We start from the raw sequence: 26,434 nt of genomic DNA on the forward strand, positions 1-26,434 counted from the left end.
GATTTTTTTTTTTGGAGTGAGAAGAGTGAAATTTGGTTTTATTGTTGAAGCAAACAACATTTTCATCAGATGAAATCCAAAGACCAAATGAAAGTAAGGTCTAAGTGAAAAGATGTGATTATAAATAATCTCTGAGTACTTTAGATTTGCAGTGTCAGCAATTGACCCGTGGTTCTGGAATTATGTTTCTGGGACATTAAAATATGAATGTGCTTTTATTTTGCTCTAAATGATAATCTATCCAAAAAAATATGGGAAGGTTTTAATAGCTCTTGCTTTGCATTGATTGTGTTGCAACATCTATAGATGAAGGGTTTTTAAGCATTAAATGACACAAAGAAATGTCTATAGCTTTATTCTGTTTTAAAAGGTGGAATATTGCTTTATTTTTGCATATTCACTTTGAAGTATAGTGTTGGGTCAAATATGAACAAAACCATTGGGTTACATTTTTTCAATCAAATTTAAATCATGTCAACAGTTGGGTTTGTGCATATTTGACCCAGTTACAACAACTCAACATTCTTAAAGAGTATCAGAATGTGTCCTCTTTATTTATGAGCAAACAAATAAAAGACCAGGGTGCGAATTATAAGGGGCTTTGGAAGGTATTGACCCTCTCTAATTAACGCTTGAACCCTTCTGAAGGAGGTCAAAACAAGGTGTATGGGGGGGGGGGGGGGGCAGTTCTTTATTACTAAGAAATATTTCACTCTGAACTGTATTTAAATAATAATGTTAATAATTAAAATAATAGATGATATAAATACACGTTTGACACGCTCTATAATGGTTCAAACCTTTTTTAATGCATAATTGTGCCAATCAGTCTAGTAAAGAAAAAGGTCTGAAAGCCGGCAGATATAGAGCACCAATAGACATCGTGTTCACAGGATTTTCTCGTAAAATAAGTGTTTGTATCTATATTTAGGCTGCAAATCAAATTAGATGCATAGTTTGTAGTTTAACCTACAGTAAAATCTGAAATAGCTAATCAGAATACTGTAGGTCAGAATACACTAAGTATCCCTCAAATGCTGAAAACTTTAATAAGTTTTATTAATAAACTGATGTAATTAAAAATAAATACATAAATGACTGAAGCATATATTACACAAACTAACAGTTGACAAACAGCTGACCCAGCTGATGGTCAATGTATAATTTGCACACTGAAAAAGATAATGGCACTAAAGTTAAATTAGGTTTATATCAGTTTATATACCAAAACAAATCGGGTCAGGCATATTTAAAAATGTAAGCATAGATGACACGTTAAAAGACTTTACTTAAGGGTGACAGTGCAGCTTCAAAATACTAATCAATTGTAATTGTAAAATTGTAACGTATACATTTAATATACTATCTTTCAATCCACCATGGTTAACCCATTGCCATCAAGAGTTATTTTAAATATAGTATGATGACTTTCTCTATTGTTTGATTATTTTTGAATAAGTTCATATTATGGAAGCTCAGTGGTTAGCACTATCGCTTCACAGCAAGAAGGTCACTGATTCGAGTCCCGGCTGGGTTAATTGGCATTTCTGTGTGTGTTCCCTCACAGTCCAAAGACATGCGCTATAGATGAATTGAATAAACAAAATTGGCTGTAGTGTATATGTGTGAATGTGAGAGTGTATGGGTGTTTCAGTACTGGGTTGCAACTGGAAGAGTATCCGCTGTGTAAAACATATGCTGGATAAGTTGGCGGTTCATTACGCTGTGGCGACCCATGATGAATAAAGGGACTAATATAATTACACGAATACATCTGTTACACTGAATTACAATGTAACAATAAATTTGACCCCATAATGTTTTACTTTATTTTCAAATACACCATTCAGGTATATAATTGTACACTCAAAAAAATGCTGGGTTGTTATAATCCACCTTTGGGTCAAATAGAGACAAACTCAATGTTGGTTTATTATTTAATTAATTTATTTATTTTATGAAATTTCAATAATATTTTAAACCTAACAGTTGGATTTCTCCATATTTGACCCAACTTTGGCTTACAACAACTAAGCATTTTTTTAGAGTGAACATTAAGTATGTGCATAAAATAGTGTTCTTGATATTACCTGTTGAGGACACTAATGTTATATGCAATGTTTTGTTCTTTATCGTCATACAAATTATTGCAAATAAAAAAGAACAATGTAGGCTAGCACTCACAGATTGACGTGGCATTGCCCAATCTAAAATGCATTCTGATAGAGTGCACCACCCTAATAACCAAATTCATCCAATACGCCAAATGAAAATGACGAACACTGGCTCCGAATGGGTTAACCAACTATAAGATTCAGATTTGTATGTTATTACCCCGTTTCTGAACACACACGCGCTCAGAGTAGCGTGTCTCCTCCCTGCTCGTGCACACCGCGCGGAGGAGCTCACAGCCCTCTTTCTGGCAGCAGGAGAACCATTGCTTCTCATTCAGGGAAATATAAAACATCTTTGAGTTTAATCGAAGTAGTAGATGAATAAATAATTGAATAAAACGGAATGGATGAACCTCGTCGAGGTTGCGCGCATACGGCTGTTTGTACCCTCACTCTTCCCTGGCGTTTCAGCACTGGCGCTGTCCATTAGTTCCGCTCTTACAGCGATTTTAGCGAATCTTTTAATTCTCTCCAGAGATAAAACGCGCATAGGGGAACTATAATACATCGGAGTACATTGGAAACCAGTGCATGCACGACTTTCTCTTTTTTTTCTTCTTTTTTCTTTGCAATAAACAGATTGGATGTCACTACATACAAGTGTGCGTCATTCACAAGGCAGCGTACAAAGAGCCGTGTAAATGTGATATTTTCTTTATTTATAGTCCCTCTCCTTCGGCGGAACATACCATGTTACTGTATTAGGATGAGAGGGGGAGAGAGCGCGTCGAGTGACATAAAGGGAGCCGCTTTTTCTCCTCGTCCTCCCCACTGCACAGAGCGCGTTTGAGACAGCCCTGTCGGTTTAAACCGGGAGGACACCCATACCGACTTCTCAATGCAAAAAATAAAAGGGTAGCTAGAAGCAGGGGCGAGGGGAACGGAGGTAAAGCGAACGCTGTCGGTCTCTCTCTCTCTCTGGTTTATATCACATGAATGAATGAATTGAGTAGTAAGGGGACACGTACAAGGAAACACGCCTCCGCCTGGACGACCAAACGCGTTTGATATTTGACTTGTGTTCAATGGTACGTGTTTGCATCTGCCAAAACCAGAGTAGGACGTCTCATCCCCCGTCATCTGAAGCACTCCAGAAGGTGTAGCAAGCTGAAAGTCCTCGCGGCGAACATGGCAACTTTAACGAACGGACAGGTGGACGCCGCGGTGCACGGAGGAGCGGCCAATACGAACGGGCTCGTGAACGGAATAAGCCACACTCACAGTCCCGCGAGCTGCGCCACCATTCCCATGAAGGACCACGATGCCATCAAACTGTTCATCGGACAGATACCCCGCAATCTGGACGAGAAGGACCTCCGGCCGCTCTTCGAGGAATTTGGCAAGATCTACGAGCTCACCGTGCTGAAAGACCGCTTTACTGGCATGCACAAAGGTTGGTTTCGCTCGCGACACTCTGTCATTAGAATGTCTTGATTTGCTCTGCCTCCGTTTCCATCAGAAAAATCGAATGTTTTGAACGACATGTTTGGATGTACAGGCTGATTTTGCGTATGAGTTTAACATATGTAATGCGCGAGGGGATTATTCATTCATTCGTGTAGGTGGTCTACTACGAAAGTTGAGTATTGATTGAGGTTTGGAAGCGAATTTTGATACACAGCGATCCTTTTTTGCGCGATCCTATTTTGAGGATGGGGGGCGGGGTGATATTTTACACTTGAGATTGACTTCTGTTTTATTCTGTGTTTCACAGTTTTCATACTCCATTGGTTAGTTGCAAATTGTGTGCTGTCAGGTTGTGAGATTCCAAGCTGTGCGTTTGTAAACCGTCGCTTGACGTCTTCATTTGAATATTTGTACTATAATGTGCACGCGTCCTGCAAAAATAATATCTATTCATCACTCGCCGTATCTGTTCGACATCTTAACCGTAAGACTAAACGCGGGGCGAAAGTTTCAGCGACTGTACAAAGCGTATGAATATTTAATGAGATAAGCACTGAGATAGTGTATGATTGGTGTCTGTTGTTAAACAACTCAACGTAGCGTTGTATTGGTTTGCTAAATCTCCGCAAGCGTTATATAGGGTAGGGTTAAAGGTGATGCTGACCCTTATCCAAAATGCAAGAGTGAAACGTGTGTTTCACTCAGGGTTAAAGCTGGCCATGTAGAAAAAGACCTTAACCTAGGGTTAAGTGTAGTGTGTAAAGCATGTATACTGCTTTAAAAGCTGACTCGAGGTTCAGTTCGCTTATAATTCCATCAACAAAAAAAAATTCCATTGAGGCTTCTTCCGAAGTATAATCTCTCTCTCTCTCTCTCTCTCTCTCTCTCTCTCTCTCTCTCTCTCTCTCTCTCTCTCTCTCTCTCTCTCTCTCTCTCTCAAGTTTTGCCTACATTGTGCTGACTAGTTGTTCAAGGGTAGAAAATCACCTGAAATCTACAATTTTTGGACATGATAATTCATCATACTAAATATATTTTAATTAAACTTTGAAAATAGAAATGGATGGACAATGTCAATAATTACATTATGCCCATCTATGACAGAACAAAACCAATGTGTGATTTTTATCTCTAATTAGTTTTATTGTAAAGATGGTATTGTGTACACAGCATAAAATCCTCTCTTGCTTGGCACCTGATACAAATAGCCTTTTACCTTGTGACTTTTGTCCGAGTATGACTGTGAGGGAACTGAAGGTAAATGGCAGCCGTCAAGGCAATGAAGAAGAGAGCATTATAAGCAGGGATAGGATCTGTACTGAAAGGTTCTGTCCAGTAACCTCTTAATTGGGGTTGTGTAGCCATGATTGTTCTTGTGCTATTGCTTCACAATAAAATATTAATTTATGATGACAGTCCACACAATAGCGTTTCAGTGTGGCGAGTTCTAGCAGGCGAACTATAATTACCTCCTGCTTATCTTCTCCTTGCCAGTTGGTGTCATGCGCAGCAACTCGCGTCTCCGGTTAGGTCCGTCCACAACTGTGCCTTGTTTGTGCGCTCGCTCGCTCCTGCAGTGTGGTAATTACTGCTGAAACTGTGTACCTGTGGTGTGTTCGGAAAGATCAATTCCTGGAGCCCTCAGCCAGGGGTCCAAAAAGGGTCTCCTTTGGAGGATCTTCCCTGGGGTGTCATTATTCCACAGGCTTGTCTAATTGATCCCCAACCCAGAGGACATTGTTTGGCTTTAGGGTCACATCAGTGGCTAATTTATCTATGGGAGTCGAGGGAAGAGCTGCTTACCCTCAGCCCCAGGGATGAAGTCCCTCCGTTGTAGTAAACAAAGCTGTCCTCTGTATGTGCCTAGCAAAAATGTGGCTTTGAGTAGCGGGTCTGGGGAGGGTAGGAGGTTATCTTTTATTAATAGCACCGCTGGAGTACTCCCCGTCCGGTGGTTAATCATGTTGCTCGTGAACTATGGGGAGTCGTGCTGGCTGATTCTAGGAACTGTCTCCTCCTCTCAATATATGGTTCTTTTGTACCCATCCCCCCACTGCAGGGCCCGTGTTCACTGGTGTGGTCGTCAGACCGGCTTGGCTCCCTGTTGCAACTGGGTTTAGGTACTCGTTCACTCTCTCTCTTTCCACAACATAAGGACTGGCGTCAGTGTCTCTCAAAATCCATTTCCCTTTGGCAGCAGTGCCGTTCTCTCCGTACCCTGCAGTACACTGAGGCCTGTCCTCTCTGGAGCTCTCATTGCTTCAAGAACTTAATATGCTGTTTTGTAAAAACGACCTTTCCCTTCACTTTCAGGAAAAAATAGTACCTTTGCAGCAGCTTGTCACTGGGGTAGTACCCTTAAAACTCACTAATATTTACACTGAAAGGCAATGTTCACCTAAGATGAAAATTCTTTCAGCATTTATTCACTCCCCTGTTGTTCTGACTATTTCTAATGTTGCACATTAGTCTGTTCTTCGATAAAATGAAGGTCATTTTGAATCCAAAAAGTTCTTTTTTGTGAGTTCCACAGAAGAAAGTTGGAACAACAATAAATTATTCATCTTTATTTCTATGTCCAGATCCGATCACTTGATCAGAAATCGGGCATGATCATGCGGTCTCAGACTCGATCAGAATCGGATGTTACCTCCTGATCAGGACTCAAATATATATTATATACAGTTGAAGTCAGAATTATTAAACCCCCTAAATTATTAGCCCCCCTGTTTATCTTTTTCCCCAATTTCTGTTTAACAGAGAGTTTTTTTTTCAACACATTTCTAAACATAATAGTTTTAATAACTCATTTCTGATAACTGATTTATTTTATCTTTGCCATGATGACAGTAAATATTATTTGACTAGATATTTTTCAAGACACTTCTATACAGCTTAAAGTGACATTTAAAGGCTTAACTAGGTTAATTAGGTTAACTAGGCAGGTTAGGGTAATTAGGCAAGTTATTGTATAACGATGGTTTGTTCTGTAGACTATCGGAAAAAATATAACTTAAGGGGGCTAATAATTTTGACCTTAAAATGTTTTTTTTTTTTAATTAAAAACTGCTTTTATTCTTGCTGAAATAAAACAAATAAGACTTTCTCCTGAAGAAAAAATATTATCAGACATACTGTGAAAATGTCCTTGCTCTGTTAAACATAATTTAGGAAATATTTGAAAAATTCAAAGGGGGGCTAATAATTCTGACTTTAACTTATATTGTCATTATTTTTAACACATCTATGGTTATGCGGTGGCACAGAGTTACACGTCTTTCTTGACTTCACACAGAAACAGCAATGCATGCGTCATGACATCACTTTGTTGCAGAGACTCTATTGGTTAAATGCCGGCAAAGTAGAACACGGAAGCAGCTTCAAGCGTAAACCACGTGTATGTGTGTAAAGTTGATGACGACAACATTGCCATATCAAACTGTGAGATAAGTAAACCTGAGATTGCCTGCTGGGTGTTTTAAAATGAGGTGCTATTTGTTGTTATATTAGATTTTTTTTTAGATTTACTGTTGCTCTAAAGTCCAAAAGTGAAAAATTGATGTTATTTATTACTTGATTGTACAAGCTACCTCACAGAAGTGCTCTGTTTATTAACAGAGTTTATGAATGTTAGCATAAGGTGAATTAAATAAAACATAAGCAAAATCCTGGATTTGTTTCTTCGCTCTTCTTTATCCTTTTTTATGTATTATAGAAGTATCAGATCGGGTTTCGGTATCGGTAGATACTCAAAATCAAATGACTCTGACTTGAGGGCAAAAAACCTGATTGGGACATCCCTACTTTTTACAATGTAGATTGTGTCAAAACAGTTTAACATCGATGAGGGGAAAATAAAATAAAAAAGCATAACAATATTTCAAAATTTGGAAGATTTCAGCAAGTCTAGACAGGCAGTAAATTATGAGCAAATTGTCATTTTGGGCTTTTAAGTTCTGCATGAAACTTTATTTTGACACATATTAAAGTGAAATAGCTGAAGACATTTAGGACAGGACTTGATTTAGTTCATCTGAAGCTGATTGGATTGTTGTTTCATTGTTTGCATATCATTGCGATCTCATGTGAGAGTGACATGTTGCTAGAGGGGAGGGATTATTACCTCGCTCTCACAGCGGTGCACACGTCATTAAACACGAGATGCTGTTGGGAGGAGAGAAGGAAGGTTAATGTGTTTGATTAAAGATTACAAGAGCGCATGAAATAAACAAATCATGATGTGAACAGGTAAAACATTTAATATAAACACTTCGGTATTGCATAAATATAAAATAATGATTGAATTATGTTAAAGGATCTTCCTCATCGTGCTATCAAGCTAAACAATACAATGCTATCCTTAATGGCAGGTTCACACAACACTATATCAGCCCTACTTTGCCATGATATAGCTGACTTAGGGTGTAATGGTAATTTGTAAACAACAATGGATGTCCGGCAGCAATAATACACATTTATTACATTATATATCATCAGAAATTTTTTTTATAGTTTAAAGTTTTAATGAAAAGCTGTAGCCTATTGTTATTTGTTACACAAATAACAAACTAGCCAGCACAACTTTAAGAATTTGGTCAGTTGAATAATAAGAAAATAATAATAAATAATAATTTTTTAAAAGTAAATTTCAAAATTAATAGAAAACAACAATAACCTAATTAATATTAAAATGAACTTTAATATGGGTTGTTTTGGGTGCTTCATGCCTTTTTATTGGTAATTTTTTAAAATAAAAGTTACTTGTGAATGTTTTCTCTATTTAATAACAATACAGTCAGTCAGTAGTGAAAGATGACCCTACTTACGTCAGATTGTTGCACCACAGATATTAGACTCAAAAAGAATCAAAAATAATTGTTTGCATTGGCCAAAACTGACCATCTGAAGTCATCCGACAGCCATCCCATCTTCAATGGGTTATTTTCACAATTCATTATGGCATACTAGTCAAAATAGGATAAGTGAGCTCATGTATGGGACAAATTCTAGATCTTTGTGAATCTCCCCCTGGCTACGGGCCTGTGTTTAAATGTGTTTGATTTCTCCATGATGGGTTCCATCATATCAATGACATTAACCAATAAGAGCAAAGAAGCTCTTCTTACATAGTTTTCAATTATGATGAAAAAAAAAGGGAAACAATGTCTTCGATGCTGCCAGTTGGCATTAAGCAAGAGGAAAGGGTTGCAGCAATATTCCTGTGACATTTCCTTAAGACGACAAGACAATCAGTGCAAAACAACCCACTTAATTTGTTTCCTGAAGTTGTAGTTCAAGTTTAATGCATGTTGTTAAAGATGACAAGCACTGTATTGTGTGTGTACATGCCCTGACTAATATTTAGGTGTCATAATCGCAAAATCTATTGTAACAGACTCAACTATTTTGAACCCGGCGTAGCAGCGCTTTCACTGATAGTGCCTCCCAAACAAATTACCATTTGTTAGAGCGCCATAAATATTCCTACAGTTGTCTGCCCTCCTTGATCATTAACATGATCGCATTGTCTTGTTTTTCATCATTATAGGAAGTTCTCCATCTTGGCTTCTCATCAATCTCCACCTCCTCCCACTTCCTCTATTCGCACGTTATCACCTCCTCCAGCCTGTATGTCTCTGCCGTCGCTCCTCTCCCAATCATGCGATTTCTCTTTCCATTCACAGGGTTTTGTCATCCATTTATTCACTCACTTTACCTTCCCACACACATTGTTCAAGATTTACCATTGCACTCCATGCTGAGATGAGGTCCTGAGAGCAGGTCTGCAGCTCTCTGCTGGGGTCTTAGGATAACGCGAATGACAGTACCTCATGCTTTTCAATGCAGCTATTGATGTCACTAAAACATGGGCTGTTTCTCAATATGCGGTCTTGTCTGTATTTGCATTCTTACGTCATCAACCGTCACCGAAGTACTGTTCCAATTCAAAATTCACATCTTGCCAAGTACAGATAAAATTCCCGGATGTGTACTTGCTCCCTTTTCGTCGAGGACGCAGCAAGAGGTGACTTGTGCAAACTTGTAAAGCGCAGGTATCGCAGAATGCATTGCAGCCCAACCAGCGAAAGCTAATGGCGGAGGAGAAAACCTGCACAATTTTACAAATACTCCTTTGCTGTGTCACAAAATAAAGATTTAAGAGTTTTTTTAGGTGAGCATATAATTGTTTTAAACTTGAATCGGCAGTTTATTCACAAAGATAGCTCTATGTGCCTTAGCTTATGTGGACTCTGACCCCCAGCCTGTCAGCGGTAGCTTCATCATCACCTCCCCCGCCGAAAGCCGCTTTAATCGGCCAGTCAATCTCGAATCCAGCGCTGGATTGCATCTGTTCATTGTAGTTATATAAACATTAAGTTTATAAACATATTTAATTCATCTTGTGTATTTCTATTGGACAGTTTTTGGTCATTTATATCTATTATTTGTTCTCAGGTGTAATATTTTGGCAGTGTTATTTTATGTTTTATAATTTAATTATGCTAACGTTACCATGTTGTACAATGTTTGTCTTTGTTTACCTAATTTCGTTCTTTCAAGTCTGAACTTTAAAGAACGCAAGTCCAAACTTTGCGTGCTTGGGATTGAGAAACAGCCATGGTTTCTGCTTGCTTTGGATGATTGTTTAGATTTTAACGAGACATCAGTTTGACTAAGCTGTTGAGATCACATCCAAACACAAAATGAAAATACTTGTTCCAAAACTGCATGACAATTTCTTTCAATAGAATTCAAAAGAATATATTTAGAATGATATCCATACAATGAAAGTCAATCAGGGCTGCGTTTCTGAAAACCATTGTTTGCCAACTATGGTCGCAAGTTCCGTCATTACATACATAGTTCGTTGATTTGGCGTTTTCCAAGTCCGAACATTCACAAACTTCGCAAACGTGTACACTTGCAACGATGGAGAAGTGTTGTCTATCGGCCATCGGTGATGGACGATGTCATCGTCTATCGGCCCAACCCTGCTCCTCACTACATCATTCTTTTCCCCAAGCGATGCATCATACTATGATAGTTCAGCTGCGAGTTACGTCGTTGTTCGGGAAACTCACCCAAGTCTAATGTTTTTCCACCACCCCCTTTTGTGTTCCACTGGAAAAAGTAAGGCATATTAGTGTGAATCAATGTAACGATGACTAAATCATGATTCTGGCTGAACTATAGCTTTAATTGGTAGCAGTTGCATTTTCAGCAGATTCTAAAATCGCGCGTTGTGCAAGTAAACACCAGAAGCAACCATCGCCGAGAAGTGTGAGCGTTTGAAGTTGTGATGAGTGTAGGTGGAGAGTGAACGTGTTTGATGCTATAAAGAAGCACGTAGGCGGAGACGCTGCATTTTTCGTACTGTGCTGCTGAATTCACACCGTCTATTTTTGATAGTCATTATTCCCATGCATATGGTCTGCTTTTAGCGCTCCATTTTTTTGATATGCAGACATGGCACATATTTGATTGCGCCGTTGCTTGATATGCATCTGACTGAATAAAGCATGATGCGTTTTACGTGCTGACTTTAATGAGACACTGAGCGGAGGGTGCTCCATTCATCCTCATGCCTGAGCAGCTAAAGTAATGATTCTGTACATCAGTTATCTAGTCCTTAGACTCCTGTCTCTCGGGAGAAAGTGAGAAAGAGGCGCTACAACCCTGTCTAAAGGATGGAGATGGGGGGGATGATGGATCGAAGGGAAGGGGGGAAGCAAAACAAAAAAAGATGGATGAAAACAGACTAAAAGAGAGTTTAGCACAGGAACGGGTTCTGTTTTAAACTGAGTAATAGAAGCAGACGGGGAAAAAGAGTTGGTGGAGAAAACAGGTATTCAGGGCAGGCCTGAGCTGGGGGAGTGGTGGGATGGGGGGGTTGCGAGTCCTCTGTTCTCCAGCACTTTCATTTGGCTGCTCTGCGTGACTCAGCACAGCTAATAGAGGCCATTTGTACCGGTCACCAGCAGCTACAGGAAACATGCTGCGGACCATAACGTCTTCTCCTTGCATGCCTTTTAGAGTAGAGGATGCACTGAATGACTGTCTCTCCTGGCCTGCAGAGTCTGGGACAGTTAGCATTGTCTTGCTCTTGTTCGAGTGGTGAAAACAATCAAATCAATTGCTTAACCTTAAAACAAACATGTTCAAGGTTTTTTAATTGTCTAGACAGTCACATTTCCAAACACGTTCTCCTTGAAAAGTGAACGAATATGAATGTTTTCCAATGGGGCGATGTGCTATCAAGAGACTCCGTTAACGGGGAAAGAAAATTCTGTTTCCGGGCAGCCTAAACCTGAGTTTCTGGGCAGGATTTTTTCCGAAAGACAATTGGATGTCCTTGTCGGAGAAAGAGAAACGCTGGGTTTTTCCTCCTGCGGCTTGGTGTTAATTCAGCTCGCGTCCTGGACTCACCATTGCATTGCTGTTGCATCATCTGCACACACAGCGTTTCTCTTTTTTTCCCCCTCTCTAGCTCGTTTGGATCTGCAGATGTTCCGAGCCTCAGCCCATCCCAAATCCTCTCAAGTCTCTAGTCTCCGATCGCTCATCCCCGCAGAGAAAGCGCCGACAATCTCCTGCTTCGAGTGTGGTTTCTGCGAGGCGTGATCGATGTGACTGTTTTGTTTATGAGTGAGTTCATGTGTCACCAGAGAGGTAGCTTTGTCAATATGCGGCACAAAGTAGGAACATGCATGTAAATATGTGTTTGTCAGGCCCATATTTCAGGTGGACAGTCGAGGGTGGTGTTTTTTGTATTTTTTGAGGTAATTGTCACAGAGGTCAGACATCACGAGAAAAGATAGTTCCTTGCTGATGAAATAGAGGGGGAAAAGAGGCTACGGTGATCCTTATTAAGGAGGGAGTTGGACCAAAAAGGAAAGTCTGCCATCATTTATATCCACTGGTTGTAAGTCTGTCTGGGGCCTATCATACACCCGGCGCAAGATGTGTTTGGCGCGATTTGTTGCTATTTTCAGACCAGCGCAACCCTAATTTTTACATTTTGCACCACGTAGTTAAAAAAGTAAATCCATTTGCACCACTTTGTGGACTCTTGCATGTGCCAGTCTATAAATGAGGTGTGTTAAGGCGCATTAATGGCGCATTGCTTTTTTGAGAAACTGAAATAGACTGCACTGTTGACCAACTAAAAGCAGGTCTAAAATCTAGCGCAGAGTGCGTTAGTTATGTGCCTATGCTGTTCAAATGCTTACACATAGCTTAATACATACATGATGTACAGCAATACACAAATATCTTTACATATGAAAAAAAATTAAAGGATTAAAATGTTACAAAAATTATAAAAATCTTTTACCTCCATGCCTTCATGTCAGGGGGCTTTTTTCAGTTTATTCATGACAATTTGCATTTGTATAATGTTATTATTATTAGCAGGATTATTTATTATATGCATATTTATATTTGCATTAATAAAAACAAGCTTAGATTTGTCTGTCTGTTTTGGAGACCTATGCATTACCATATGGGGCTAGGACGTGTGTTTAGATATAACTCAGTTTATTTGACCACACTTCGTTATTATTGTTCATTTATTAGTTTCCTGGAAATTAGAACTGAATTTAGAAACAGTTTTAAAGTAAATATTTGTACTTAACAAATTAAATTAATTATGTAGGCTGACGGATGTCTCCAGTGGAGTGCGTACAACAATATTTCCTTCTTCACGAAAGTAAAGGAGTAAAGAGTAAAAGTCAAGAGAAAGTAATGGGCGAATGGTCTGTTTAACTGTTTTCTCGCTACACTGCAAAAAATGTTTTTCTTACTTATTTTTTGTCTTGTTTTTAGTCCAAATGTCTAAAATTTCTTATATCAAGAAACATTTTCTAGGCAATCAAAACATATCGTCTTGTTTTCAAAAATAATATGCCACTATTAAGTCTTGTGTTTTCCATTTGACAAAAGATCATTTTTCTTACCCCACTGGCAGATTAATTTGCTTGTTTTAAGGAAAAACTTATTATTTCTTGAAACATGACAGTATGTTTTGCTTGTCTAAAAAATCTTTCTTGATTTAAGAGTTTTTAGATATTTGGACTAGAAACAAATCAAAATATCTTAGTAAGGAAAACATTTTTTGCAGTGTAGAAAAGCGTTCAGTTTTTTCAAAGTCTGCCATGTAAATAGCAAATTCACCATGGCGCGACGCAACTGACTATTAAGAGGAATGGGAGATGAGACTCTGATTGGTTTAATGCATGTTATGCTCAAAACACACACCCAGAACTCATTAAGAGAATAAGCACAACCCTGTTAGACCATGCACCAAGGTGCAAATTGTATTTTTCTGTCCTTAAAATAGCAATACTTAATGCTTTTGCGCTTTTTGCTTTAAACTCTTAAAGTTTAAAATAGAGTCCCCTGAGTTTCTGAACACAAAAGAAGATATATTGTAGAATGTGTTGTAGAACACAACCATTGTTGGTTCCTGTTGACTTTAGTTTATTCTCTACAGTGTAAGTCAATGAGGACTTTTGGCTACCAACATTATTTAAAATATTCAGTTTTTTGCAGAAAAAAAGCAAGTTTATTTATATTACACATTTCAGACATAAAATAAACAAAATACATTAGAAATAAAGAAAACTAAGAATTAAAATGATTAAGACAGATTGAACATATGGTAAACATGTTTAAAAGAAATAGTTTAAAAAAGAAAGCCTGTCAGATGTAGCACAGTGCTTATTCAAAAAGCTTGAGGTATAGTTGAATGAAATAAATGGTGAGTAAATAACATTTTTTTAGTGAACTATCCCTTTAACTAGTGTGACCCTGTTGTACTGTCTAAATTGGGCCAAAATGTAATCATTTCCTCATACCTTGAGGCACTTTTAAAACCGGCCTCAGTTCTTTCCTGAGCAATTGCTTGTCCCAAAACACTCATCTCATGAATTTCATCTATTATAGTATCCACCATAACTCTCTGTCAGACGGTGGTGTTGTGTTAGGCTATTTGAACTTTTAAACTGGAAGTAATGGCGTCTGGTGGAGGCGATTTAGTTTCTAAATTAAAAACTATGCAAATATGCTACGCTGCGCCGCTTTTTTGCAGGCTTCCTAAAAATTTCACCCTGCAAGATTTATGTCCGGCGTAATAGCCTTGTTGTGTTTTCATATATTTAAATAGCGGGACTTGAAGAGCAAGGCTGGGCTAAACCGGGTTCAGCCTTAAAAGTTTTATAAGGTTTAGCTGTAATTTCATATAAACCGCGCTGATGAAAAGCCTGAGGCCATGCCCCCCCTCTACGGCACGCTGCTTTTATCTCACCCCGAATCACTATTTTTTGATTTAAGAACCTCCAAAGCCTTGCAGTGCTCTGACAACAACTCCAGCAAAATTAATAGTTTCTGTTTTCAAACTAGTTGCATCATCTAAGTGTTATTGTGGTGTGCGTATTAAATATTTACAAGGTTTAGGAGTGATATGTGCTCTGCTGTCTAGGCAAGGCTAAGAAAAGGTGTCGTAGTGCCCACAATACAGAGAGAAAACAGAGCTGCCAGTCAAAATGCTTTCATTCAGTTGCATTGAAATACGGGCTATTGTGTATATTTAGATTTTTCTGCCTGGATTTGATGACTACTGAAACTGAGATTTTTTTCACAGTGCAGCCCTGAAACACTAAACTAATGTCAGGATTTATATCTTAATCAATATTTAGATATACACCACCGTCTCTTATTTAAAATGTAATACAGTTAGCTGTGAACACTAACACAGTATTAGATGTATTTTATGAAGCACAAGTCACAATAAGTGTGTTGTTTCTTTTTTTTTTTAACTTAAATATACACACTCAAAAAAATATTTTTGCTGCTTGTTCAAATTATTATTACTGAAACAACACAATTCTTACTTTTGTTTGGGACAACTTACATTGTTTTATGTTTGATCCACTTAAATTTGGTAAAACATTTATGCTAGCTTAATCTATTTGTGTTTGACCAACATGAAGGAATTGTGTGAAACTCAGCAATTTTTCAATGCACTTAAAAATAATATTTTTCAGACTAATTTAAAATCATTTGAATCAACACAATTTTTTACGTTTTTTTCAGACATCTTGACTGTTTTATGTTCAATCAACTTAAATTTGTAAAAATGATTAAGTTAACTTAATCAATTTGTGTTGGAACAGCATGAAGGAATTATGTGCACCCCTGCGTTTTTTACAGGGTATGTTATGCTGAATGACAATGCAACATTATGTTGACAATTGTTTTCCCAAAAGTCACCTGAAACAGTTTACATATATTTAATTTGGTTCTATTTATGTAAAATCACACATATGAGTTGAATTGGATGCAGACACCAACATTGTAAAAAATGCTGGGTGTCAATTCCTCCGTTTTGTCCCAATTAATTGTTTTTACAAATTTAAGTGGATTGAACATAAAACAATTAAGTTGCCCCCAAAAATACCTAAGCATTGTGCTGTTTCAATTTTATTTAAATAGTTTGAACAAGCAGCAAAATAACATTGTACATTGCTGAATTTATCTTGTTTTTTAGTTCGTTATGTTTAGTTCTCTTTGGAGAAAGGCTTAAAAATACTGTGTAGACCTTGATCATTTAAAAACAAAAATGTAAAAAAACCTGTTTGACCCAGCACAAATCAAGTTAAATTAATTATTGTTACAAATTGAAGTGGATTGAACATAAAACAATTAGGTTGTCCCATAAAAATACTTAAGAATTGTTGCTTCAACTCATTTTAATAAGTAGCTTGAACAAGCAGCAAAATTCTTTTTTTTTTTCGGGGGGTGAACATGGCACATATAGTGTTTTTTGCTTTGCTTTACTTTGCTTTGTTTTGATTTGCTTTTTGTGTTTTTGTTTTTGTTTTGTTATTTTATTTAATCTATTTTTATTTAGTTTCATTTTGTATTTTATCTTAACTAGATCAATCAACTTAATAATTGTTAAATGTAACAAAGTTTAGCAGAATTTATAGGTGTTTTTTTCCTAAACATACCTGTCGAATGTCGAACAACGTAATATTAATTAACCCACAGTCAAGTTACTTGAACACCTTTACCTGTACTTTAATATGCTTTTTATGTTTATAAAAATCATTGTAAATTTAACATAATAATCATGTTTTTTTCAGTATATTATCTTTAGTCCCTTTTTGGATTGTTTTTATTATTATAATTTTTATTAGTTTGTACATTTTGTCCATTTATCTTTTTTAATTTTTATATAAACTGGGTAGACCTTAATGATTTAGAAAAAAAATCTGTTACCAAAATTTAGTCCTAACACAAATCAAGTTAAATTAATCCTTTTTACATTTTTAAGTGTTTAATATAAAACAATTAAGTTGTCCCAAAAATACTTAAGAATTGTGTTGTTTCAGCACTTCATTTGAACTCATAAGTAGCTTAAACAAGCAGCAAGAATTCACTTTTTTTAGCGAACATGGCACGTATAGTCTTTGACCATTATTTTGTAATAAGTGTGATATTATCAGATATTCCGAATCAATGTTTGTAGCTTAAGTTGCATAATTCTAGGCTTAAAACTCACTGCAAAAAAATTATATGAAAAAAGTCATGACAACAAATGTATTTATGCTACTTTAACCTTTTTCAATAAGATTTAATGTAACATTTTTTGTCAGTTTGACTGAAGTAAGTTGAAATGACTAGAAAAAGTTTATTTAATTCAACAAAAAACACAGCAAGATTTTTTTAAGCAGCAACCTTTTTAAACCCATGATTTTCTCCTCAGACGCAGCTTTCATTCCTCCTCCTCCAAGTTAAATAGAAATATAGCACCTACTACGTTGTCACTGTAATTTAACATGTAATGATTTTTGAAAATGTATTATACCTGATGCGATCCGAGGGTCTACACGGCATCCATCTTGTTAAAAATAAACCAGCGTGCTCTCTCTCTCTCACTTTTGTCTGAGCTCTTTATGTGATTTTAAATTCTTTTTTTCTCATTATGTGAAGCGTTACCTATTTGTTAGTCTAATGATGCTGTATTCAAACTCCATTAATTAGCGGAGTGTGCAGAGAATGGCGAGGTAGGGAACTAAAGGCAGACAAAAGCCTAGGTAATAGCTTAGATCATTTTCATTGTATGGACTGATTTAAGCAAGCAACATTTTAATTACTTTTTGGTGTAGACGAGAACAAAGAAAAGAGGAAAGGAGAGCAAAGTATTTTGAAAGGAATGAAGGGCTGTGCACTGTTAATCATCGCTGTCTTTTTTTTATAGCGGCGTGTAAATTGGGCTACACCGAAGCTGTAAAATGACAATAAACCCGGTTGTTAGACTAGCTGTTGGTTGTTTGGCTATGAGCGTGGTTAGACTTTTTCTGTGTGTATGTGTATGCGTGTGTTTATGCATTGACTTTATTTTAGAGATAACATCTGCAGAAATGTGATAAATGGAGTTAAAACTACAGCACTTTTACTGATGGCTGAAAACATTAACCAGATGTTGAATACATAAGAGTATGTGGTTTTTTGTTGTTGTTGTTGTTGTTGTTGTTGTTGTTGTTGTTGTTTTTATTTATTTATTTGTTTTTAATTTGTTTGTTTTTGTTTGGTTTGTTTTTGTTTAGTTTCTCTTTGTTTTTGTTTTGTTTTTGTTTTGTTTTGTTGTTTATTTTTGTATTACATTTTTGTATTTTATTTTAACTAGGTAAATTAACTTAATAATTATTAAATGTAACTAAATTTAGCATAATTCATAAGTGTTTTTTTCATAAACATACCTGTTGAATGACAACATAATATTAATTTACCCACAGTCAAGTTATTTGAACACTACTTGTACTTTACAATGCTTTTATGTATATAAAAATCACTGTAAATTTAACATAATAATTTTTTCAGTATGTCATTTTTAGTCACCTTTTGGAATTCTTATTTTATTTTATTTTTTAGAATTGGTTTGTACATTTTGTGCATTTATCTTTTTTTTTTTTTTTTTTTGAAGAAAGGATTATAATTAATATGTAGAACTTGATACTTGGAAAAAAAAACAGTGTGTGTAAATGAAAATGTGTGTAAATCGCAACTATTTGAGTTTTTGTTTTTATTTTGTTATGTTTTATTACTTTTTTGTATTTTATCTTAAATAAATTTCCAAAATAATATCCAAATAAATATCCAAAATAAATTTGCATAATTCATAATAAGTGTTTTTTCATAAACATACCTGTTGAATGACAACAGAATATTAATTAACCCACATTGTGAAGTTGTTTGAAACATTAAAGCACACACTTCACTTGTACTATAATATGCTTTCATGTATATAAAAAAACGCTGTAAAATCACTGTAATTTTAACATCACAATCATGTTGTTTCTTCAGTATGTCATTTTTATCAATGACAGAGCAGATTTGAAATAATGATTTAAAAATGCTTACCATTAAGTCTTATTTAGGAATTTTTAATATTATGTTTCAGATTTATTTAAATTAAAAACATTCCTTCATTTTCCTTCGACTTTGTCCTTTATTTATCAGGGGTCGCCACGGTGGAATGAACCACCAACTACTTTGGCATATGTTTTACACAGCGGATGCCCTTCCAGCCACAATCCAGTACATAATCCAGTTTTTTGTTCATTTTGTGCATTTATTTTATTTTATTTATTTATTTATTTATTTATTTATTTATTTATTTATTTATGGATTGATTGATTGATTGATTGATTGATTGATTGATTGATTGATTGAAGAAAGGTATATAAATAATGCGTAGAACTTAATGCTTAAAAAAAAAATCAAAAACCGAGTTACCAAAATGTGTGTAAATCATTTGAGTTTCCATGTATGCATTGCAGGAAGCAGTGCTATTTAAAACCCTGCGACGAGCACACGAAAGTGTATTGCATAGGTCAGTGATGGCATGAGTGCACACAGTGTCACAGCGGTTACGGGCCTGTAATGGCTCTTTACTTAAAACAACCCTCACCCACCGTTTTGCTGTAAACAACATCCTGCGTCTGTAAATAACCATACCTACACAAAACCACATAATTTGACGTTACAGCCTGCATTTATTATATTCCCTCATCTTATTGCTCACGACTGAACCAAACATTTGTTTATGCCACATCGCATAGTCAAATAAATTAGCAATTTTAAGCGCAATTTGTCTTTTTCTTTTTGACAGAAGCAGCGGTACGGAAAAGAGCTGCTGTTTTGCGAGCTGCATGTCAGAGCAATCATCTGTCTGTATTTTTTTTTTCCGTATTATTTGGAGGACTTACCACAGAGCGCGTCTGTACAGACACGAGGTGTTCTCGTACCTATGCTAATGCACCATCTTGTGCCGAGCCGTATTGAGATTTATCACGCAGGGTTTGATATCTAAAACAGAGGATGTGTGAGAGAAGCAGGAGGGCATTGTGGGATACGTGACGGCAGAGGATGTGCAGTCAGAGCAGATTGAGATACCGATTGCGACGTTTATGTATGCGCAGTATATGCAAAAGTGTGTTTATGTATAGCATTTAAAGTAAGCTGCGACGTTTGATACAAAAGAGATTTGACGAGGCTCGCGCACCCCAAGAAAAACACGTAATGACTCTGGAACAACCCCCTATTAAACCATTATGGGATTATAATTAGCTTGACGTCTACTGAAACAGTCTATTTGTTATTCATAAGGGACTATGACTTTTTATTTTTTTTTATTGAGGCATTGTTAACAAATAAATCCTCATTAGTGATTTTCCCACTCAGTGTTATTGCATGTAAATAGGATTTTAATGTCATGATATTTATTGGACTGAAATGTGTTCGGTTTAAAGACCAGCCGGACTGCTTGCATTTTAACAGCCTTTTCTTATCCCATGCATTTTCTCACAGCGAGACACTTGCTGTTTTTAAATAGATTATTAGAGTTCACTTAAAATTGATCATCTGATTTACTCAACATCAATCCATCTGATATATGGGAGCCTTTATTAGTGGAACATTAGCAATTGTTTTTTAGGTGAAAATTATGTTTTAGGTGAATCATAATGCAGTCACTAATATATTTAATCAAAATAAAATGAATATATTGAATGTGGTTACTGACTATAGCCTACATGAAAGTATGGCTCATATTATAGTATGTTTCATATCATTCGATATCAAGAATTATTAAGTATTTTTAAACAATCCATTTAGTAATATTAGGATTTTTTGTTATTTAAACTTTTCATTTTACTAGGGCAAATGGTTTTAATAGTCAAAAATATTTAAACAAAATATCTCGTTATAATAAAATAAACAGGAGTGTTAAAGAGACTCTTAAACTTGATAAATAAAAAGTTACAAAGTGTGTGCAATGGTAAAGGTAGATCAACATCTGTAAGGTGTGAATAATAATCATAATACAGTAAAACCTCAAACTCTGTCAACAACACAAATTATGATAATCAAATCTGAGCTTTCAAGTAAAGGAACCAACATCATTATTCTAATACATACTGCAACATTACAAATTGAATTTTGTGAAGTTGAATGACTATATTACTATGCAAAAAAAATCTTTTAGATGGGGTGCTAGTGACTGGGATGCACAAGAAAAGAAACCAAAAAGCCACTCTGGCGACATCCTTACGTGCTTTTTTATTTAGTCCTCTTCATTGCTGCTATACGGCACTCATTCTTGCATGTGTTGTTATTCTGACCTGAAGTGACAAGCGCGAGCGCGTGGTTTCCTTCACTATTTTCTATGGCTTGTAACTAGGTGACCATCAACTGTTTGATTACAAGTTTATGGAGAAAAGTAAAAACCGCTGCAGTGTTTGGATGTGCTGTTTGTCTGAGGTAATTAGTCTGCTGTCATTACTGAAATGTGTACCATACAAAGTGTGAAGCAGATTGGTTAGTTCAACTTACATATATATATAATTTTTTTTTTTTTACGCTTACCAGTAAAATGCATGCCCATCATTTAACATCGTTATTGGATGTCAAAATAATGTTGTCGTTAGATGCTGGCTAGATTTTATTTACCTGACATCTCAATCTAAATGTAACCTAATATTAATATCTTATGACGTTGGATGTTGTGTTCCTGCTGGGATTGCTGTTAACTTTGTTTTGACTATGTTGGCTGGAATACAAAATCACTATGAACCACAGTTTGAGCTAAAAAACTTCTTTAATATTTTACTGAAGAGAAAAAGTCACCTGTATTTTAAATGGCTGGGGAATAAGTAAATTAACAGCAAAATTGTTATTTTTGGGTAAACAGACCCTTTAAAGTTAGGATTAAATGTACTCATTATTATTATGGTGGCTTGAAAAGCCAGCATATTGTTATCTATCTTAAACTTATTATTATTCTTCTTCTTCTTCTTCTTCTTCTTCTTCTTATTCTTCTGAGACTAATTTCTAAGTGTATCTCCTCCTAGGCCTTTCAAGCTACATACTTCAAACTTTCGTCAAACCTTCAAACTGGTCTGACTCGGGTTGCTATATCTTTTCTAACTGATCCGACCTTGGGTTTTCCGAAAAACGACCCAGAAAAAACCCAAAAGTCCCATTGACTTAACATTGGGTCAAACTTTGTGAGCTCATAACTCTGCATCAGACTGTCCTACAGACTTCTAACTGGACTCATTTAACTCAGTCTAGCCAGCAGCCAATAACTGATGACTTTTTAACTTACTAGCCACTCCCTAGCAACCACTTACAGCACCCTAGCAACTGTCCCATAGACTTCCATTGTAAAAGACTCCCATTTACTTAACATTGGATCAACCTTTGTGAGCTCATAACTCTGCATCAGACTGTCCTACAGACTAGAGTCTGGCCTCATTCAACTCAGTCTAGCCAGCAGCCAATCACTGATTACCTTTAAACTTACTAGCCACTCCCTAGCAACCAATTTCAGCACCCTAGCAACTGTCCCAGAGACTGTGACTAGCTATTCTAACACACGCTAACAGTTTTAACATCCTACTGACATGCTAATCTTGCTAGAAAGGTGCTAGCAACACGATAGTGACATGCTAGTCATGCTAGTAACATGCTAACTCATGCTAGAATCATGCTAACAACATGCTAATTCATGCTAGAAACAAGCTGACTCATAATAGAATCATGCTAGTAACATGCTAGTTACATGCTAATTAATGCTAGAATCATGCTAGTTACATGCTAATTCATGCTAGAAACATGCTAATTCATGCTAGAATCATGCTAACAACATGCTAATTCATGCTATAAACATGCTAATAACATGCTAATAACATGCTAATTCATGCTAGAAACATGCTAGTAACATGCTAGAATCATGCTAGTAACATGCTAATTCATGCTAGAATCATGCTAATAACATGCTAATTCATGCTAGAATCATGCTAGTAACATGCTAATTCATGCTAGAATCATGCTAGTAACATGCTAATTCATGCTAGAAACATGCTAGTAACATGCTAATTCATGCTAGAATCATGCTAGTAACATGCTAATTCATGCTAGAAACATGCTAGTAACATGCTAATTCATGCTAGAATCATGCTAGTAACATGCTAATTCATGCTAGAAACATGCTAGTAACATGCTAATTCATGCTAGAAACATGCTAGTAACATGCTAATCCATGCTAGAATCATGCTAGTAACATGCTAATTCATGCTAGAATCATGCTAGTAAAATGCTAATTCATGCTAGAATCATGCTAGTAACATGCTAATTCATGCTAGAATCATGCTAGTAACATGCTAATTCATGCTAGAAACATGCTAGTAACATGCTAATTCATGCTAGAATCATGCTAGTAACATGCTAATTCATGCTAGAATCATGCTAATAACATGCTAATTCATGCTAGAAACATGCTAATTCATGCTAGAATCATGCTAATAACATGCTAATTCATGCTAGAAACATGCTAGTAACATGCTAATTAATGCTAGAAACATGCTAGTAACATGCTAATTCATGCTAGAATCATGCTAGTAACATGCTAATTCATGCTAGAAACATGCTAGTAACATGCTAATCCATGCTAGAATCATGCTAGTAACATGCTAATTCATGCTAGAATCATGCTAATAACATGCTAATTCATGCTAGAAACATGCTAGTAACATGCTAATTCATGCTAGAATCATGCTAGTTACATGCTAATCCATGCTAGAATCATGCTAGTAACATGCTAATTCATGCTAATAACATGCTAGTAACATGCTAATTCATGCTAGAATCATGCTAGTAACATGCTAATTCATGCTAGAATCATGCTAATAACATGCTAATTCATGCTAGAATCATGCTAGTAACATGCTAATTCATGCTAGAATCATGCTAGTAACATGCTAATTCATGCTAGAAACATGCTAATTCATGCTAGAATCATGCTAGTAACATGCTAATTCATGCTAGAAACATGCTAATTCATGCTAGAATCATGCTAATAACATGCTAAATCATGCTAGAAACATGCTAGTAACATGCCAATTCGTGCTAGAAACATGCTAGTAACATGCTAATTCATGCTAGAATCATGCTAGTAACATGCTAATTCATGCTAGAATCATGCTAGTAACATGCTAATTCATGCTAGAATCATGCTAATAGCATGCTAATTCATGCTAGAAACATGCTAATTCATGCTAGAATCATGCTAATAACATGCTAGTAACATGCTAATTCATGCTAGAAACATGCTAGTAACATGCTAATTCATGCTAGAATCATGCTAGTAACATGCTAATTCATGCTAGAAACATGCTAGTAACATGCTAACTCATGCTAGAAACATGCTAGTAACATGCTAATTCATGCTAATTCATGCTAGAAACATGCTAGTAACATGCTAGTTCATGCTAGAATCATGCTAGTTACATGCTAATTTATGTTAGAATCATGCTAGTTACTTGCTAATTCATGCTAGTAACATGCTAATTCAGACTCGGCTTTTCAAGCCACCATAAAGTTTGTCCTCAAACTTTAATATCTAGTTATTATTATTATTAATATTATACTGTAGTACTTGTTATAAATGATGTATTTGTGCACTTATTATTTTGTAAAAATTAATTTGCCCTTCTTTATCAAATATCATATCTTCTCTCCTCCTCAAAATGACTTCTCTTCACTTCTGGTCACATGGATTGCCTTTAGGGTGGAGCTATCAGAGTGTGTCTCATTGTCTTCATCCGTTTGTCAATCATCTTTCATTTTGCCAGCAACATCCATCTTCCAACAATCCTATCGGTGCCCAAAGAACGAAATCATGCACCACCCTACATTTCAGGATCATTTCAAGTGGATGTGGAAAGATAAAAAATGATAATCTTAACTTGCGTTGTATGTTGACTTTAAAGGATGTGTTTGACACTGTGGTCAAAAGCATCTTTCAGACACTGCTTAGTGCATCTTTAAGGTTAAAAAAATGCTTATGAAAGCTTGCAGACTGTTTGGAAATGAAAGGGAAAAAAAAAGTTGTCGTTGTTTTGCTTGTCTTCTGAGTCCATCAGGAGCTAAAAAAATTCTGTGTTATGAGGTTCAGGGTCAGTTTAAGCCTGTTCATTAATCCGCCGCCATCAGAGAGGTTGTAAAACTAAAATTAAAAAGACCTGACTTGTCAGGTGCTCGCATTTCTCATTTCGTCCTATGAATTAAAAGTTCATGGAGTTTGTATTTCAAATGGAGGTGAGAGATCTAGAGCAATTGCAGGCATCCTTTAAGATTTGTTTTGGGAATTAGGCGAATATATAAATAAGTTATGGCTTTCTTCAGAGAGAGAGAGAGAGAGGGAGGGAGGGGAGGTCAGACCAAAGCTGCGGGGACTAAACTCAAGGATCTTCAGGATGGAAGTCTGAAAGTTGTCGGCTCGTGCTGTGAAAGTCTGTGTGGCGGTTTAAAATGCGCAGAGCCCACTGTCTGAGGCAGAAAATCTGTATTTCATGCCCAAAATGGGCATTAAACCTGCACTGAAAGTGATGCCACGAAAAGCCTGGGTGCTTTAGAAGCCCCTGCGTTGAAATACGTGCGACATAACATTTGCTCATGAATTTTAATATGTTTGGGTTTAGTGAGGGACCTTCATTTGCAAGGAAGCACGAGAAAGTGTGATAAAGAGGGGACGGTGAGGAAAGAGGCTGGATAAAAGAGAAAGGGAACAGGGCAGAAAGAGAGAACAGGGGAGTCCCAGAGACAGATGTCACCCTCACCGCAGATTGATGGCTCTTGGCCGGTTTCCACACCAAGCGTTGACCCCGCTGTCCTTTGCAGTAATTTATAGGTGACGTTTTTAAAGATTTAAGCACTATTTTGTGGCCCTCATGGCCTCGGACAGTGAACGACCTTCTAATGGGGCAGTGTCGGTCCAGAGCTGAATGTGCACATGCAGATCTATACCAACTGAATCACGATTCATCATGAACAAAATAACATTTGAATATTTAGTTTGTTTATTGTCTGTATTTATTAAGTATATTTTGTATTTATAAAGACACGCATGCATGTATATACTGTATATATAATGTATGCGTGAACAATATATATATATATATATATATATATATATATATATATATATATATATATATATATATATATATATATATAGTTTTTTTATGCTTTATGCGTTATGCTTTGAATTTCGTTATGGGACCTTGATCTTTCCTGCAATTTTGATTTTTGATTTTGAAAAGTTTAAAAATGTGACTTTTATTGCATTTTTTAATAGCCTGATGTGATATATTTTCTGTATTGGTGTTGTAAATAATGGTACAAAAACCTGGTAATAAACTGCCAGTACTTTTTATGTATACGTACAGTTGAAGTCAGGATTATTTATCCCCCCTGAATTATTAGCCCCACTGTTTATTTTTTCC

At 36.2% G+C, this 26,434-nt stretch overlaps 1 protein-coding gene across 10 annotated transcripts in view; it reads left to right on the forward strand.

Moving 5' to 3' along the window:
• The first annotated feature begins 2,966 nt into the window (after positions 1–2,966).
• celf4 (CUGBP, Elav-like family member 4) overlaps positions 2,967–26,434 on the forward strand; it is a 195,527-nt gene continuing 172,059 nt past the window's right edge. For all 10 annotated transcript variants that reach the window (XM_056446136.1, XM_056446137.1, XM_056446140.1 and 7 more), the window contains exon 1: positions 2,967–3,567. In XM_056446136.1, coding sequence (XP_056302111.1) covers positions 3,303–3,567 — 265 coding nt within the window. In that variant the 5' untranslated portion in view covers positions 2,967–3,302. The remainder of the gene's footprint in view (positions 3,568–26,434) is intronic.

The sequence above is a fragment of the Danio aesculapii genome, chromosome 21 (assembly GCF_903798145.1).
Source record: "Danio aesculapii chromosome 21, fDanAes4.1, whole genome shotgun sequence".
NCBI classification, from domain to species: domain Eukaryota; kingdom Metazoa; phylum Chordata; class Actinopteri; order Cypriniformes; family Danionidae; genus Danio; species Danio aesculapii.